This window comes from Corvus cornix, chromosome 3 (genome assembly GCF_000738735.6).
Source record: "Corvus cornix cornix isolate S_Up_H32 chromosome 3, ASM73873v5, whole genome shotgun sequence".
NCBI lineage: Eukaryota > Metazoa > Chordata > Aves > Passeriformes > Corvidae > Corvus > Corvus cornix.
In genome coordinates this window covers 93,130,805-93,148,753 of record NC_047056.1, presented here as the reverse complement: position 1 = coordinate 93,148,753, position 17,949 = coordinate 93,130,805, and the positions used below count along the sequence as shown (strand labels likewise).

The window sequence follows — 17,949 nt, the reverse complement described above, 5'->3', positions numbered from 1 at the left end:
AGTCATGTGTTCTTAAATTCAGTTATCCTTTAAACGAGCATGGCTGTTTGCAAGCCACTTCCTGGAAATTCAGCTATCTGTCTACTATATTACGCCTGAGATTGTTTGGGAAAGTTCTAGACAGAAGAAGGCAAGATAGAGGCATGTTAGCATTTACCCTAACATTCTGACAGTCTAAAGAATCACTATCCCATACTATACTCATGCCCTGACAATGGTTAGTTTACTAGAAGAAGTGTAGTCTTTATGTCAGATGGAGTAGCTATATATCTATAAATACACAGTACAAAAGGATTATAGAGATTTATCATTATTCCCGTGCTAAAAGATTGTTTCCATGTGAATATCTGCACATGCCTGCAATTTCTTTCTGTTGACAGGAAAAAAAAAAAAAAAAAAAAAAGCAAACATGGTCAGTTTCCAGAAAAAGGGGTAGCAATCATTTTAACTGGTTCTCAGCAATGATTATATAAACAGTCACATCTAAACAGTCTTCTATCTTTTAGAGTTACCAGTATCTTATGAAGTATGATTAATCTCATCCTAAGGAAGAAAAAAGTAGATTGGATGGATGGGACAATTCTAAAAAGGTCTATTTCTTCAAAGCTATAAAGAGCCAAGATGATTTGGTCATTCAAATGAGCTGAACTTCACAAGACATATATCATATGTCAGACTATCGTTCTGACTTGCTATATTTCATTATTTTAATCTCCTTTTTAAACATACAGAGACATTTATGTAAAATCCTGAAAATGTAAGTTGTTTGATAGATAGCGTGATATTTTAATGCTGATTTGACAGCATGAGCCAGTGTAGCACTATTTCTTTGCCACTGCTTTTAGACACTTTCCCATTCTTTATTAGGTGCAACATTTGGTTATCAAATGCAGTGGCATGTGATTGACAGATGAAACTCCCCTGATTAAAGAATCTACTTGTGTCTCATGAAAAAACTTTCCATAACACTGATATATAGTTAGAGAGATTGATTCTCCAATACCTTGCACCACATAAAGAAGACGGTTGTCAGGGAGAGGTAGTATCTTTTACAACACCAACACATAAATTGGTTGAAATGAAATGAACTTTTGGACAAACCAGCCTTCCTAGTCTGCTATACAGCCATCTTCACTAAAGAAGGTATCAAGACTGGGATAAAACTACCTGACTTGCTATAATTTCATGCATTCCAGTTAACATTCAGTTTTACACAAGGTGTAAACATAGATAGATGTGAAGAGTTAAAGAGATATGTAACAAGCTTTAGAAGTTTGAGAGAAGCCTACCGTAGCCTGCCGGCACTTTGTCTGTTCTTGCTTGAAACAGGACTGAGGAACACAAAAGATATTTCTGGTTTTATTTTGCCTTATTAATAGTTCACATCATCATTGTAAATCACTTATATCTTTAAGTATCCACTGACATAAAGGTATTTCACCTCCATTGCTTTGTAGATTTCTACATATTCTCCAGCTTCTATTTTTTTTTTTTGCCTGTGAACAGATTTTGTCCCCAAGGTGAATTTCCTACTTCTTCAAGAGCCTCAAACTCTACAGATACTCACTGCACTGCGTTTTTGCATCTGTAAACAAAAAAGTATCTCTGAAAATTAAAAAATAGGAAAACACAACTTTGTTAAAAACACTCTGAGTACACAGTAGTACATACAGGAATTTCTCAGCCTGTACATGTGTCAAAGGCTATGAAGTCCCTTCCAGAAATAAACAGGTTTTTTAAATCTTATTTTTAAGACTCTGTGGGAGCAACAGAAGAGTTAAGATTTTCTGCTAGTCCATTCTAAACCCAAATCAAATATTTATTTGGGGTAAAGTGTTAGATAAGATGATTGTAGAAAACATAACAAGTTGTTGTGTTAAGTACCAGAATTTAATTTCCTATTTCACACAAAATAATTTAAAAAATAATATGTAAATAAAAATATCTAACTGGAAACAAAAATATAAAACCTAAATTTAAATATCCTTGACACACTAAACCCTTCATTATTTGCTGGTTTATTTAGATTATTCAGACATTTCTATCAAAAAGACCACCTTCATTTTAATTGCTAGGTATTGATAATTCATGAAGAGGCGAGCCGTAAGTTTTCAGGCAGATATTGATATTGATATGATATTGATATGATATTGATATGATATTGATAATTCATGAAGAGGTGAGCAGTACTCTTAATTTTTAGGTTTGTTTGCACAATATTATGCCTAGGGGAAAAAAAAATAGATACAAACATTCACTGTGGCATAATAAAAAGTATTATTGCTCTTTGTATTTCAAAAATATTCTCTGCAAGAACATCCAACTAACAAATTGCTGGCATTAATGCCAAATTTTTTAAATGGCACTTTGAATACTCTAGAAAAAAACTGTAAGAATGACATTACATAATTTTCAGCCCCATGTTCACTACATTTCTCCACCAGCAAGACTATCATTGTTTATCAGACAGCCTATTAAAAATTGGGGTATTTCACATGCATGTAGGTGCCGTTCATCATGTGCAAACACAGCAGTATCTTGCCCTGTGCTCTCTTTTCCCAGTCTCTTTCCCTTCCTCTCATACACAAAACACAGAACTTTTCATTCCCTTTTTCCCTGATGCTCTTGTACATCTGGAGTAATTTGTCATAAAGGATCATATTGTTGTGAAATATCATTGTAGAAATGTTGCAACAGAACTTCAGTGTTAAAATAGATGCTATGAACTTTTACAATAGGGCAATATGGTCATGAGTTCCACACAATCATAGTACTCGGGTTTACCTGACATTGCAACAAGCCAGCATCAGAAAAATTCTGCCAAGATTCTTACTGCTGAGAAAGATTATTGTAGTGGCAAATTGCTGCCAGTTATCTTATTCTTGAGTTCCATTATAGGATTGTCAGAACAATGAATGCATAAAAGCCTGTTAAACTAAAACCAAAACAGCCAGAATATATCTTGATGATTGGCTGTGACCTTCTGGCACTGTCCAATGTGATTTACTCTGTCATATTTGATGTAAATAATCAGGAATGTAGAAATATCAGTTGTAGGGGCAAAAATTATTGACATCTGCAAATATATGTAGACTATTAATTACAGCTTCTTTCAACTCAGTTTAATTATGATGGGCACTGTGGTACTAGCTGCGTTAGTAAGCAGTGCAGTATAGTAAAAGCAAATCTGGGCAGTGAAACAATGAAGCTGAAAACATGATGTCCACACTATCTGCACTCAAGGGTTTTTACCTTGGACTAGCTTTTGCGTCCATTAGTGGGTGGAATATGCTATGTGCATCCATGAAGCACAACTTTCAGTTCAGCTTCAAGTTTGTGCCCTCCAAAGCCTGTTGTCAATATGAAGAAGAGAGTGTTCATTTTGTGTCTTCAAGGGAAATTTTCAGGGATTCTGTATTGCACAGTGTACGTATAACTGAAGTTGACAACATCCCGAGGTATCTGCAAATGTTCCCTTCACTCATTTTGAAAGGAAGAGCACAGTTTTAGTATATATATACCTGTGCATTTAGACTGCATGTAAACCTACAGTGGCTATATGAAAAGTAAGTAATCTATACCAAGTAATTTCCTACTAGAAGAAGTCCTATAGTATTTTGAAACAATCACTCTCCTAAAGCCAGACACATGAAAATGTAAGCACGTAAAAGGTGCATTACCAGCCTTTAGGCACTTTTGGTCCCTAATTTGAAACTCTAACCTTCAGTTCAACACTAAGACTTCTATGAATGGACAAAAGCAACAAAGACACTCTGAATTGTGAGTTATGGTACTCATCCAAATTTTACTTTCTACACAAAGGTATGTTGATGCATATTACATTATGACTGATTTAGTAGAACATATAAGCACACTGTTACAAGGGATCATAATATAAACCAAGAAATTAGTCTGCAGGGTTTTATTCCTTCATTTTCTTTTCATTATCTTTCTTGCTTGGTAAACATTGTTCAGGTTTTGCAAAAAATGTACTATGACAATTAAAACTGTACTTATGGCGATGGAAGATAACAGTTTTAAAAAAGAGGAAATACTTGAACTGACAATAAAATAAATGTAACATCACAGCCCTTAATACTGTGGTCCCATTATGCTAATTTGTTCAAGTGCTTTTGACACTTTAGCTTTATTTACAGCTATGTTGAATTCATTATTTTCTGTCAAGGACATTCTGACTTTATGCCAAACCATATATAAAACTACCATAAAAGCACAAAATGCTTATAAGTTTTCTTCTGTGTGCTCTTGTTAATTTTACAGGAATTCAATTGTGTTGTTGCCAGGTCCAGTTCAGATTTGCACTGCTGGGCACCCTGATGCTGCACCAATTCATTTTTAAGACCGTGGAACCTTGGCCTCAAATATGATCCCAGAACACTGTAACTGCCAACTAAGAATTTCTTCTTGTAAATTCCAAAGTACGAACCTGTGCTGTATTCGACATCAACTTCTTATTTTGTAGTAAGAACTCTAAATAGAAAGCCTCCAGACAAAACTGTAAAGACATTTTAAAAGAAATGCCAGCTGGGTTATTTTAAAAACTTTAGATGTCTAATCTAAAGATGAACATGTTCTGAAAACATAAAAATTTAGCATGTAGGTGTAGATCAACAGTATCAATAATCTTGTCTTAGATACATAAGTTTATATTCATATAATTTCCTGTTAATATTACTGTTTGTTACATATGAGGAAATACAGCAAAAATACCATGAATCGCTAAGAAAATTTCACAGATAATGAAAATTTTTGCAGATAAACCATGAGGAGTTAATTATTTTGAATGCAAAAAGGGTTTTGCAGCTTATATATTAAACACCAAAGGGATGCCAAATACTCTTTAATAATCTCTAATAATTATATTACTTACTATACTGTAAGTCTAGACTGGGTGGGCTCTGCCCATGCCCATTGTGAAAAGGCATTGTCTTTTCTGCTTGCCACAGAACACAGAACTCACAAATAATGTATAACCTATCTTCAGCTCATGAAAGTGATGAGAGAACAGATTTCAGGATGACTTCAAAAGAAGAAGGAAAAGTGCATATAAAAATCCTATTTCAATACATGCATGGAAATATTAACGTGTTTTATTATAAAATAAAGGTAAGATGAAAATATTGGAAACACCAGCAACTCTTCTAGAGTTGCCTAATCTTAAGTCATTTAAGCTCATAAGTGTAGTCTATATGTTTAACACAGAATATTTTTGAACTGTCAAAGAGTAATTAAAAATATGAAGTGATACTTGAGTTAATGTTCAGAGTATATAATGTATTTCTAAATGCATGTAAATGTCAACAAATACTCATTCTGCAGTTGTTGCATCCTAAGCATCTATAACATAGTCTATTTAATTAAATCAATGCAATTCAAAATAAGAGCTCTTGGCATTTTCATTCTAGCTTGGAACCATTTATGTGCAACTGTGTCCTGAAACCTACAGCTGTAGGAAAAAAATGTAGGAAAAATGGCCAATTACAAAATCTCTACCTAATTAGAATGATAGAAAAATCTATAGAAAGAAAAGTGTTTGGATAATGCGGCTACAGTGAGGTATCAGAAACTCCTGCTTTGCATCCTTTGGAAACTGAGAAGTACACTTTTAATTTCTCAAAAGTTTGGCAATCAACTGGCAATTAATACTGACTATATGAATGAGACAGTCATTCAATGGACAATAATTTCTAATAGGAATTTCAGCAATTCATCTTAACATGAGCAACATGTAAAAAATTTAGGTAAACCTGTAAAATATGTAAAATAGAGATGTTAGGACATGTAGTCAATAACAGGTCTTTTGAATATAAAATGAAAAAGAATACTTTTCTGTAATTTTCTCCTGTTATAAATATATTACAAAAAGTTCTAGGGCCTTTTCCCACCAATTTCAAACCAGGTTCTTTGTGTCCATGTATCCTATCCGAAAATTTTGTTCTCCCTTTTTCAGCTACAGTGTCCCCATAAACAAATAAAAATTTAAGAAGCAAATTTAAGAAGTAAGTTAAATATGTGTAGACAGGTAGTAGAAGACAGGTTTTTATTATTTTATTGAAAGAAAATACATAAATAACAATACTTGAAAGAAATGGGTATGCAAATATATGTCCCTGCAGCAAGATGACTGCTGTGAATATACAGAAAGCATAAAAATAAGCTTTGCAATCAGCAAGCAAGTGAATAATTAGTTATAATTTATACTCCATAGAAGATGCAGGGACTAAAGATGAAATTCGATGTGAGTTTAAGAACTCTAACTTCAAGTATCTATGGAAAGGTATCTTCAGGATCTCCATGTCTAAAACGTCTTTTATGATCAGTGGGAAAATGACTGATACAGACAGTACTTAAAAATATTCTGTAGGTGGCTTGTTAGAAGAGACTGGTCTTATTCTTTTTTGGGCAGAGGGGAAAGAAAAGAAAAAGAAATAACATGAACACACACTTTTTTTCCTGTGTTATTTAGTGCAAGGTACCTTGATTTAACACATACCAAATGCTTAAGTGCTTGCAAATTCATTCATTGCTCACAGTCTTTTCAAAAATACTCATCCTTAGAGGAATGAAGTCACCATGAATGTAAAGGATGGATTAAAAATGGAAAATGCACTGTACATGTTTATAAAAAGCAGTATGGCACAGACAGGACTGAAAGTTAAAACCCTGTCATCTCCAACTATGTTGATCCCTTCACACACTGACAGGTGAATCACATGCACACACCACACCGCCTGTTATTCTGGCTAGTGGTATTGTGCCCAGAACTTCTGAAAACCAATTTCTGAATACACTGTGGTGAACAACTGAATAATAAGAAAAACATAAATCTTGTCTACCTTTCATCATCCTGTTTCAAGCAACTCTTCCCATCTAGAAAGTTTATGGAAACAGAAGGATTAGAAATAAATAGGTTTATAGCATTCATCTTTAACTATCTTTGTTCCAAATAGTCTTCTCTTTACATGCATCCCTAATTCTGTCCATATATCATGTACACATAGTTTTGGCAGGGTGATTTTAATATGCATAAACTTTTGAAGGAATAATCTTAATTTTATTCTGAAATAACTTTCTTACTATTTTCAATAATTAGAAACATTAGAAACATAGTTTAGCTGAATGGAAAAAAATCTGTTTCCTATTATTTCTAATCTTCAGTTATAAAAAATAACTAGGTTTGAGGGCACCAATCTTAATTTGTTGAAATGTAAACAGTTCCCTAATATAATAAAGGCAATGGAGAAAACCTCACATGGTTACATCTAAACTGTTAAAATCTTTACAAAGTAATTCTAGATTTTTCTTGAAAATGCATGCTTTTAGAAAGGGGAAAAATCAGTCAGAAGAAAGTTAAGATCAAACTTTGATCTCAGGGGCACCCACAAGTTATTTGAAATGTCTAACATTATATACTATATTATATAATATGATATGCTATATATTATATTATTATATACTGTAATTTATATAGTATATATTACAATATATATTATATAAGATTCTACTTTTGTGTAAGACTATTAGAAGTATGGAACAGAATAATGCATTTACATTTGTGTAGCTTAGATTTTATAATTTGACTGCTATGGTTAATACTTTCATAAATTAAACAGCAAATCAATAATGATGCACCTAACATATCTCACATTTGAACTGCAGCAAGAAGGAGCTTGCAAGAAGGATTATTCAAACATCCTAGGTTTCTAAGTGCTGATATCTACCTGACTTAAGGAACTGCTTATAAGCCTCTCTTTCCCAAAAGATAGGGTTGAGCCAATAATCCCAAATGGGAAATAATAATTTTTCATTCAACATGAGGCCAATGTAGGCAAGAAGGCCAGGGGTAAGGAACAATAGGATATTGGCAGTTCTGTTCAAGTGTTCTAAGTTTTCAGGCACGAATTTTTGCTCATGGGAAAATTCTGGTAATTATAGCAGTGGAAAAAAATTAACAGTAACTCTACTGTCTACTCATCTAAAACTTGGAAAAGAGGAAATGATTCAGTATAAATAAACAGAAGTCTTTTTGTGAAAAACAGGGGAAATGAGCAAACTTTTGGAACAAATCCCAGCTAAAACTCATTAAATCCAGCTGCACATATATATAATGACAAAGTCTATAATGGCTTCATAGAAATAGATTCTTTTTAAAATATGACAGAAAAAGTTTAGGTTGAGGTGGCAAAGAAGATAAAGAAATTCTGTCATTCAAACCACTGCATTGACAAATTCATGGAAACTCTTCCCACTAAGGGCTCATTAATAACACTACAAATATGATCACTTCTTTAATATTAAAGCAATATAGTCTTTAGGCCATCACTCCTGAGATTATGAATTTAGCTGGAATCTGCTTGCAAATTTCAATCACATTTTTTAGCTAGGATGAATACATCAGCAGATGAGAAAAAAAGTACACTTAAGAAGCCTACCTGAATTGACATTACTGAAAAATCTTATGTTCATACTCTAAAGATAGAATTTTAATATAAATGTAAAACATCATATGCATATGGACACCTCCAGTGATCTCTGCTAGCCAGTCTCTTTCTCACCTGCAAATCATAACTGCATTCTAAATTTTATAACAAGAGATTTTAAAAAGCAGCCCTTTTTTTTGCTAATAGATGTGAATTACAACACTGGGAAAACTCAGTGCTTTTAAGCAGATGAGAGTCTCTGAACCATACACAGAGAAGTCAGGACACCTTCAACTGACAATTTTCAGAACCAGATCAATAACGTTTAACAAATTACCTTTCCCACACGTGATACCTCCTACATATCAAACCTTTTTTTTCCTAATTGAAAAGAAGAAATAGTTAACATCTTCCTTCTTTCTGACAACTTTACAACTTTAACTTTCTTTTACAAGAGCTTTTTCTATGCATGCAATATAGCTTACATTCATTTGGGGTTAGTCACATAATGGTACTGCTCTTAATAGGACTTGAGACTATGTCATACCTGTATAGGTTAAGACATACTCATTTAATAATTCTTAGTTTTGGTATATTTTCCTTTAGTTTTGTCTTACATTTTTACTACAGTGTGTAAAGGTTCTACTTGGAGCAGATCTTATACACAGACTAATTAGGGAAAGGAAACTGGAAGAGCTTCTTATCATTACTGTTCTGCTAAACTGACATTTTACACCCCGAGGCAAAGCCACTATTTTCCTGAATTTGAGTCCAATTGTGCGCTAGAGTAATTGTCTGAATTTGCAGTTTCAGAACATTATTTTCACTGACATTCTAACATTTTCAATTACTGTAGAATAGGAAATGAACTAAATTAAATTTCATGATTCTCTTAAATGAACCATTATAAATGGTTTAAATAATTTATATAAATTTAGACCATGCTAATTCAGATTCACCTTCCATGCAGTAACTTTCACTATCCCTTGAAAGAAGTAGGGTTAAAGAATGATTATAACACAGAACTTAAACTGAAAATTAGAACTAAATCTTCATCTGTAACGGAATACCATGAATGCTAAACCAGTGCATCATGTTTGAGAAATGTACTTTAAAATTTCTTTCCTTAAAATGAAAAGTATATCTTCAGACCAATGAAGAGAATAACGCAAAACTAATAACTATGCTAAATATAAAGGATGATAAATGCAAATAAAAATATTAAACCTCATTAAAAAAAGAAAAATATCCGTGCACAGTCCTAAATCTGTGTTAAGTTCTGTGGAGTGAAGTACAGCTCAGGAGTCTGAACTCTTCTGAAAGAAATTATAGTCATGCAGGATTCTGCTTTCAGAGAAAGAAATGGTTATCATGGATTCGAAATTTAAGGATGCTTCCATTAAATTATGATTTGTGCCTACACACCATTCATTTTCATAAAGAAAAATCCTTAGTGAGATTTTTCCAGCCCTCACTTCCATCTTAGCACAGAAGAGCAGGAGAATATCTAATTTCATATCACAAGGAAGTGGAGGAAACAAATAAAAAACAATTGTTGAGGAACTAACATGGAATCTCATTTTCAGTCTAGAGCAGCAAATCAGGGACAGGTCAGTGACAGGCCTTCAGAAATCCAAAATCTAACTTCAGAGTATACCACAAATTCCTTAATCGTTTTCAGACTTTAAAATGTCTGTAAGCAGTTCTTCATGTTTCTGAAACACAGAAGAGTCTGTTGAGAGGCAGAACATTGTACTGAGTGGGCCAGTGCAGCCAGGCATGTTCCTACAGATAATATCTGTCAGTATTTCAGGAAGGACCCTTCCACTGACTTATTACAATATATTCTAAGGTTTAATCTGCCGATAAGTGAAGCTTCTGCTTCTATTATTTACTGCACAGGACTGGGAAACCATTTAATTGCCACAGAGAGATAGATAAGCTGCTCCTAAAAAAGATGTCTAGCAACTTCATGCTACTTCAGACAAGCAACTGCCAGTGCAAAGCACATGGTAAAAACCCTCAGGTCTGAAAAGAGTCCAAAGGGCAATTCTACACAGCAGTAAAGTTCCTTACACATCATGAATATAGACATCTATCATCAGGCACCATGAAAAGAAATGAGTTTTGAGATTTCTAGCTGGAACTGTGAAGGGAAAGAGTGTTTTCTTCTCAAATGTTTGGGAACTTTACTGAGAAAACTGTGCAAGTACAGTACAGAGCTGAGTGATCTGTGATCTGTACAAGTCCGTATAGATCATACAGCAGCAGCATTAGGCAGTACTCAGAGGGTCACAAAACATTTGTATATGACACGTATGATAAAGTGTGAAGGTATTGTTTTTCATTTTTCCAAAATCTAAGAAAAGTGAGACTATGTTCAAGGCAGGAGGATTAAACAGGAACAAGGAAGCACTCATGACACAAGTCAAAGTTCAGGGCATGATGAGTGAAAACAGCCACTGTTAAAATTCCTGTTGTGTGATAGGGGAGTGGTTAGGCATGGCAGGGAGAATGCCTGTTTGTTATTCAGAAGCTGTACTGAATTGCTCCTTATTTAAAGTTGCAGTCTGTTACTTTTACCAGACAGCTGTGTTTTGCTTTTTCTGCCTGTCACTGTGTGTCAACAAAAAGATTTTGGTTTTATCTAAATGTCAATTTAACGTTAAAGGCCATTGACATGACAGCATAAAGCACTGGCATCTTTATACCACAGTGGCCAAGTCTTAGAGCAGTGAACAGGATTAGCTGTGGGAATCCCTGCATCTAATCTTCTCTTCCCTACAGAAATTAGAGGCGTCTCAGGGAGAAAAGTTCTAATCCGATGGAGGGAAAAAGATCCCATGAATTATAAAACTTGCTATTATGAAAGAATAACAGACATTTTCTCAAGGGAAAAAAACAGCTGTCACATGAGTCAGTTGTGGCTACAAGCATACACTTAAAATTTTACATGAAGATCACTACTGATGTCCTCTACTCAGAGGGAATTAAAGTCATCAAGCTTATGCTGTCATTTCCTCAGCACTGAGATATAAATGTTCACAGTCATTTCCTCTGACAGAAGTACAGAGGTACTGGAAGTGGACACTTTACCTTATTCCTCTTAACACACTATAAGGAAATGGCTTTATATAAACTTGTTTTACACAAAGTAGACACGTTTCCTTCTTTTTTCCTCATTTTTCTTGTCCTCTGGTAGAGTCATATTCAGCTATTGCTCAAATTACTATGTCAATGACTCTTACTCCATATATACTTACTCTGCCAATTTCAGGCTAAAATATTCTCCATTTTTCTGAAGCAGATTCCTTAAATAAAATAATTGTAATTTTAGTTTTCACTGAAAATATTTCTTAGTTTCCCAAAACAGTTAACTTGAGAAAGAGTACAGATGTTTTCATGGTCTTTTCTAGTAAAAACTAACTCTACCTATCATGATAAATCCATTTCCTTGAAAGCATCTTGTAGCTACAGAACAAAGAATAACATAACTGTAATTTCCAGCTTCCATTCAGTATTAGCTGAAACAATTTCCTCTATAGAAGATTTTATCTGAAATTTCATCAGATTTCATTTAAAGCTTGAATTCTTTATAGATTTCCTTTTAATATCTGCTTATATTCTGATTTCTACAATTTATATAAACATCTCGGTTTCTGAGTTTATTAAATTTGATTTTATTATGTCAGCAATGAAATTCTGAAAACAGATAAAATTTTCTTTATCCATTTCTCTGTTCTCATGGATCATTAGATTTTTCTTCTATTGTATTTTTAAATTTAACATAATCTTCAAAATTCACACTATCAAAAAGGATGGAAAGGTAGTTGCACACAAACAGAATAGCAAACTTTTCCATTAGTCTTTTTAATAATACCCCGCAATGTTATTTCTTAATTTCAATAGCATTAATAGGAAAAAAAGTACCACAAAGAGCAAAAGTTAAGGGCAGTTGATGACGCCTTGTGGGTAGCAAGAACTCAGCAACCAGATAGGAAGTAACCTGAATTAATTGCCTGATTTATTACACCATCAATTCTCCTATCTCTGCCTTATGATATTAATTTTTCAATTTCATTCACTCTAGCATATATTTCTCATTTCCTTCAGTGAGACCACATTCCAGCAACTTTTTGATTTTTTTTTTTTTTTAGTAATTTTAAAGTATCTGGCATTATAATTCAATCTGAAAAGTGAATAAATTATCTTCAGAGCAAACTTTCAGTTAATTCCACTGTAAGCTATAGCTTTACTAACCCAAAAAGATAATTATCATTTTGCATTTCATGTATATAGCAAATGAAAAATGGACACATTTGTTTAGTAACTAAATTGTAACTGCACCAAAAAATTCCAAATCCATCAAATAATGAGTATAAATTTCTGGTATATCTAATCTCTAAGATATTACTAGGATGGGACTCTTTCAGAAAAAGAATGTGAGTCAGCACTGCAGCCAGCTTTCAAAGAGCACTGCAAAAGAATAAATCTTCTGCTTGTATTAATTTATGAATAGTGAAAAGACCCACACTGAATGGTTTGGAAATAACACTTATAGTTGAAGGGAATCACCTGGTCAGATGGTCACTATCTCAAAATTTATTATATTGAATTTAGCTTCCTGAAAACACATGTGAGAAGTAAAGAATTAGTCTTTATTTACAATTGGGGACTGTCTCATGTGAGAGAAAGTAGGAAGAAAAGTCATTACAGATAAGCTTTTCAACATGAATGTCTGCAAATTGATTACTTCTGATAAAATAAATTAGATACTTGGCAACCAAAATTTTTTAAAAAAGTAAAATATTATGCAGACATAAGTTTTGCCTCTCTACCCAGTATTAAAATTACTGTTAGAAGACTATGTCAAATTCTGTCTACACACTTCAGAAAATGTGAAAATACTTGGAAGAACAGAAAACAGAGATTCAAAACTAATCAAACAGTCAGGAAAAAAAGACTTAGGACATTAATTATTGTATCTTACACAGAAAAATGTGGTGCAGGAGAGCAAATCTTCATAGAATTGCAAAATAAAGTGTAACAAAATCAAGTAATTGAATGTAGAAATTAGACAAAATTATATTTTTAAGTAAAATTACATTTGTAAACAGCTGGTGGAACTGATCACTGAAACAGGATTTGAAAGGAACTGTTTCAAGACCCTTGAAATCAGAGCCCTTAAAATAAGATTGTTTTTAAAACAGGTCTTTGGTTCCTTTTCTTTCAAAGGAAAAAATCTACAATTTCTCTAGGCAAATCAGAGTAGATTTCCCTAGTCAATCTTCAGTGGTAAGAAAAAAACATCTAAAGGTAGGAAAACATTCAGATTTACTAGGCACAGCAGAAAGAAAGAAGAGAGAGTGAACGACTTCTAGTTATTCCACAGCTTGCTCCAAATCAAAGGGAAAACATCAGATATACTAAAATGAGCAATGATTCCATTTCTGTGCCACACTATGTTGTGGTGCTCTGCTCTGCAAGATTCAACAGCAACTCATGGAAAGTAATGTAAAAGATAATAAATTGAAAGTAAAGGGAACTTGGAGATTCCTTGAAACCTGGACAAAATATCTCTTTATGTGTGTTGGAAACAAACTAGTTATCCCCAGAGTTATTTCCCATAAAAAATCCTGACAATCAGTCAGGCCAGATTAAGAGTGCGCACCCAGGTACACATTACTTTTTTTATTCTCATTTGTACTGTTTTTCTATTTCCTTCTCTTTTTTCTTTTCTTTTCTTTTCTTTTCTTTTCTTTTCTTTGCTTTGCTTTTCTTTTCTTTTCTTTTCCTCTTTTCTTTTCTTTTCTTTTCTTTTCTTTTCTTTTCTTTTCTTTTCTTTTCTTTTCTTTTTTTCTTTTCTTTTCTCTTCTTTTCTTTTCTCTTCTTTTCTTTTCTTTTCTTTTCTTTTTTTCTTTTCTTTTCTCTTCTTTTCTTTTCTCTTCTTTTCTCTTCTTTTCCTTTCTTTTCTTGTCTGATTTGACTGAAGAGATTGAACTTTCCATTTTAAAATGGAAACAGTCTTTCTGTATGTTTTCTGCTACAATGTAACAACTAACATATTCAACCCACATATGTCACAACCCCACTACTAAGTCTTAAAAATAATCATGCATTCTTAGTTTAAAAACTTACAAATTTGCTTTCAGAAATGTTTTTAAATTACTAACACCTCTCCAGTCATGTAGACAAGTAAAGTTCAGTCTCTTAACCACAGTAGATTCTAGGAAATTACCTGCAACATTCCAAAAGAAATCACTACAGCTGAAAAATATGCATTTCCCCACAAAGCAATCAATCAGACCATATTTATGAGCTACTCACTTGTATAAGTCAGCTGAAATCCCTGGTCAGTATCAGATCCATTGGTATTAAACTCTATCCACATATGGTTAGATGTGCTATTAAGAATAACTCCCATCATGTCATTTTTGGTGAAGACTCCAAGAGAGCGTGAAGAACTGTCTTTTCCATCATACACCTTGAAGAAATAAGAGCATGAAATTGGACATCAAATCTAAATATTTGAAAGATTTTTGTTTATACAATAATTCCAAAATTAGCAATGTATTGCCAATAGTTTCTCCAAAACCTTAATATATGTATTTTGAGAGGTATATACCCCTTGGTTATACAGTTCAGTGAAATCTTAAGAATTCTGTCGCCCTTAAGGTGTTTTATACTCTTTTGCCTTTTCAGTTTTGTGACCTCATCTTGAAAGAAATTAATATTTTTATGCAACTCTGTCTTCTGAGGTTTCATAAACTCAGATTGTTCTCAATTATTCACAAAAGCCAACAGAAGTTCTGAAATCACCATTGAAGGTAAACCCTTACAGCCTACTCTGTTCTCTCCTGTCTGGATACATCAACAGCAAAACTGAGATATTGAAGTCAATCTGTTACCTTTTATCCCAGGATCTAAGCTTGCAGCAATTTTGGTTTATTATAGATTTTAACAAAGATAAGTTTTCAAAAATGTATGTGAGTCTAGTTCCAAATTAATTGTAGAGATGTTCATATTTACCGAGTTATTTTACTGAAAACTTTCAACAATATATCAGCCTATCTGCTTTTTGAAATCCTAGAATTTTTAAGAATGCCCTTTTGACTGTTCACCAACACAGGACAAGTATAAACTCTTGCCTAGGCAGTAAAAAAATATTTTTTCTTATTGTAAAACCTTGAATGTAACAAAGTGTGAAAACAGCCTTCAGAGGTTTTGTTTTGTTAGTTGGTTTGTTTTCTCAAGATGAACTTTAAAAGTTAATTTCTTCTTTAAATTAATCTTCTGTACTTTCTCATGGAAAAATAAGCAATATAAAGTGTGTGAATATACACCACATATGAAACATCATGTCAAGGCTTATATAAAAGTAAGAAATTAATTTGAACAGCTGGTTTCTGATATGAAATGGAAGATAATTTGCCCATGTCCCATATGTCCTACAGTGACTAGAGACAACCAGTGCAAAAGCTACAATTACAGTAAATATTTCAAGCACTGGATCTTCATCCCTCCTCTTGCAGACCTTGTGGTACAGTGAGGATTCATGCTGATTCCAGACAGAAGCAGGAGTGACCCATTTAACAATCTAAATTGCTACATCTGAGTCACAGACGGTTCTTCCTATTTGAATGTCCAGTTAGATCTATTAATAAAATTTAGAAATGCTTCTTTTGAGATGAAAGACCACTGCAACATTTGTAGGTGAGAACCAACAATTAAAAGCAATTCTATTTTTGCTGTGGAGAAAATACCAGCGTGCCATTAATAGGTAAATGTCTTGAAAGTACCAATGTTCATCTCAAGTGCCATTAATAAAATAAAATAATAAAAACAACACACATAAAGACTTTTTAAAGACAAAAGCATATATTTACTTTAACAAACATACATAGATATAAATAATTACCTTCTCTAAAAGAAGCTTTTGAAAAATAATATGTTGTGATAGCCATTGATAGAACAATAGATTCAGCCTTTATTACTGATGCAAAGATTGTCTTATACCAAGGTGCACAGAAGAGAAGTCTCAGAAGATACAATCAGTTGTATTTAAGATTCATGCAAGCAGTAACACATCCTTAAGGTCTACCTCTTGGAAGAAATATGACTTTAAGCTATACTAAGAGTATCTGGAAAATTACTTGCAAGCTTCTAACCATTGTCTTGGGACAGAACTACATATCACTTTCATGGACTGATTATACTTTATTTATTAGATCTGAAAATCTATTTTATAAAGTAAATCATTTGTTCCCCATAAGATTTATTTCCACAGATATATAAGACTTGATCTGGGAGATAACATTTGAAATGGAATGTTCCCTTAATTGTCATTAATTAAAATGCCACCTATGTTTAAAAAGAGATTTCTATTCACCTTTAAAACAAAACAAACAAAAACACCCCCCCCTCCCCCCAGCTAAAGACTACAGATACCTTGTTTCAACAGTGTTCTACCTCACTGACTCTTGGAGATACTCCTCCTACGTGAGAATTCACAAGTTAAATTATAGAATCACTTGAGATTAATCCAGACCCAAATGACAAGAGTGTTTTGTGAAATTAAAATTAGATAAGGAGATACTGTGAAAGCAGCTGTAAAAAAACAAAACCAAACAAAAAATAATAAAACAAAACAAAAAAAGGCTGTGACAATTTGTGGCGACACTTGTCCATCTATTGCTAACACTGCAGACATAAGTAAGTATATATCCACTCCAAAAAAATGAAACATTGTTAGCGGACAAATACAAGCACTGAATCTCCCTTGTCTACACTGAAAAGTTGGTTGAACCATCCCAGGAAAGAAAACACTTTTTTAACAATGCTTGTCATGCTAATTAACGTGGGCCAAGGATCATTCGCAATAGACAGCTTGTGTGCAACCATTGTGTCATGTCATATGTGACTGATTCCAGAGGTACAGAATACATTTAATAAACTAGTCTAGGCTACTTATCATTACTGATCCATATTTAGTACATACATTTAACTTATTTAGGAGAACCCATTTGAAATATAATTCACATGCTGCAATTTTAATTTCCTCAGTCATGAAGAAAAAAGAAGGTCTATTTGGCAAAACAGATGAAAGACAATATTACATTCTGCTTTTCCTCTTGCCTCTAACAAATTCACTGTGACTGCATTATAAAGATTCTGGCATAAGCAGCCACTTTAAAGAGTTATGAATCTTCAAGCGGCAGTTAAAACAGGCAGACCAAGAAGATGAAATGTTAGTGAGTGAGAAAGGATAAGCTCTAAACCAGAGATAATCCAAGTATTCACTTCTGTCATATGTCCTTTCAAAATGGTGAGACTGTTTCTATTACTTTAATTCAAATTTCTATCCCACTAATTCAAGTTCAAATTTTGTCACAGCTATAGAATTCTTTGCCCACAAATTACAGACATTGACCTGCATGCATTCTCCTTAAAAACAAGTTTTGACCCTTCCTCCTGCACTAGTCTTATTGATGCCAGAAATACTCTTGCA

At 33.2% G+C, this 17,949-nt stretch overlaps 1 protein-coding gene across 1 annotated transcript in view; it reads right to left on the bottom strand.

The window, feature by feature from the left end:
- Positions 1-17,949, bottom strand: part of CSMD1 (CUB and Sushi multiple domains 1) — a 1,117,781-nt gene that overhangs the window by 199,319 nt on the left and 900,513 nt on the right. The window contains exon 23 of the mRNA XM_039568608.1: positions 14,769-14,925. Within this exon, the coding sequence (XP_039424542.1) occupies positions 14,769-14,925 (157 nt within the window). The remainder of the gene's footprint in view (positions 1-14,768; positions 14,926-17,949) is intronic.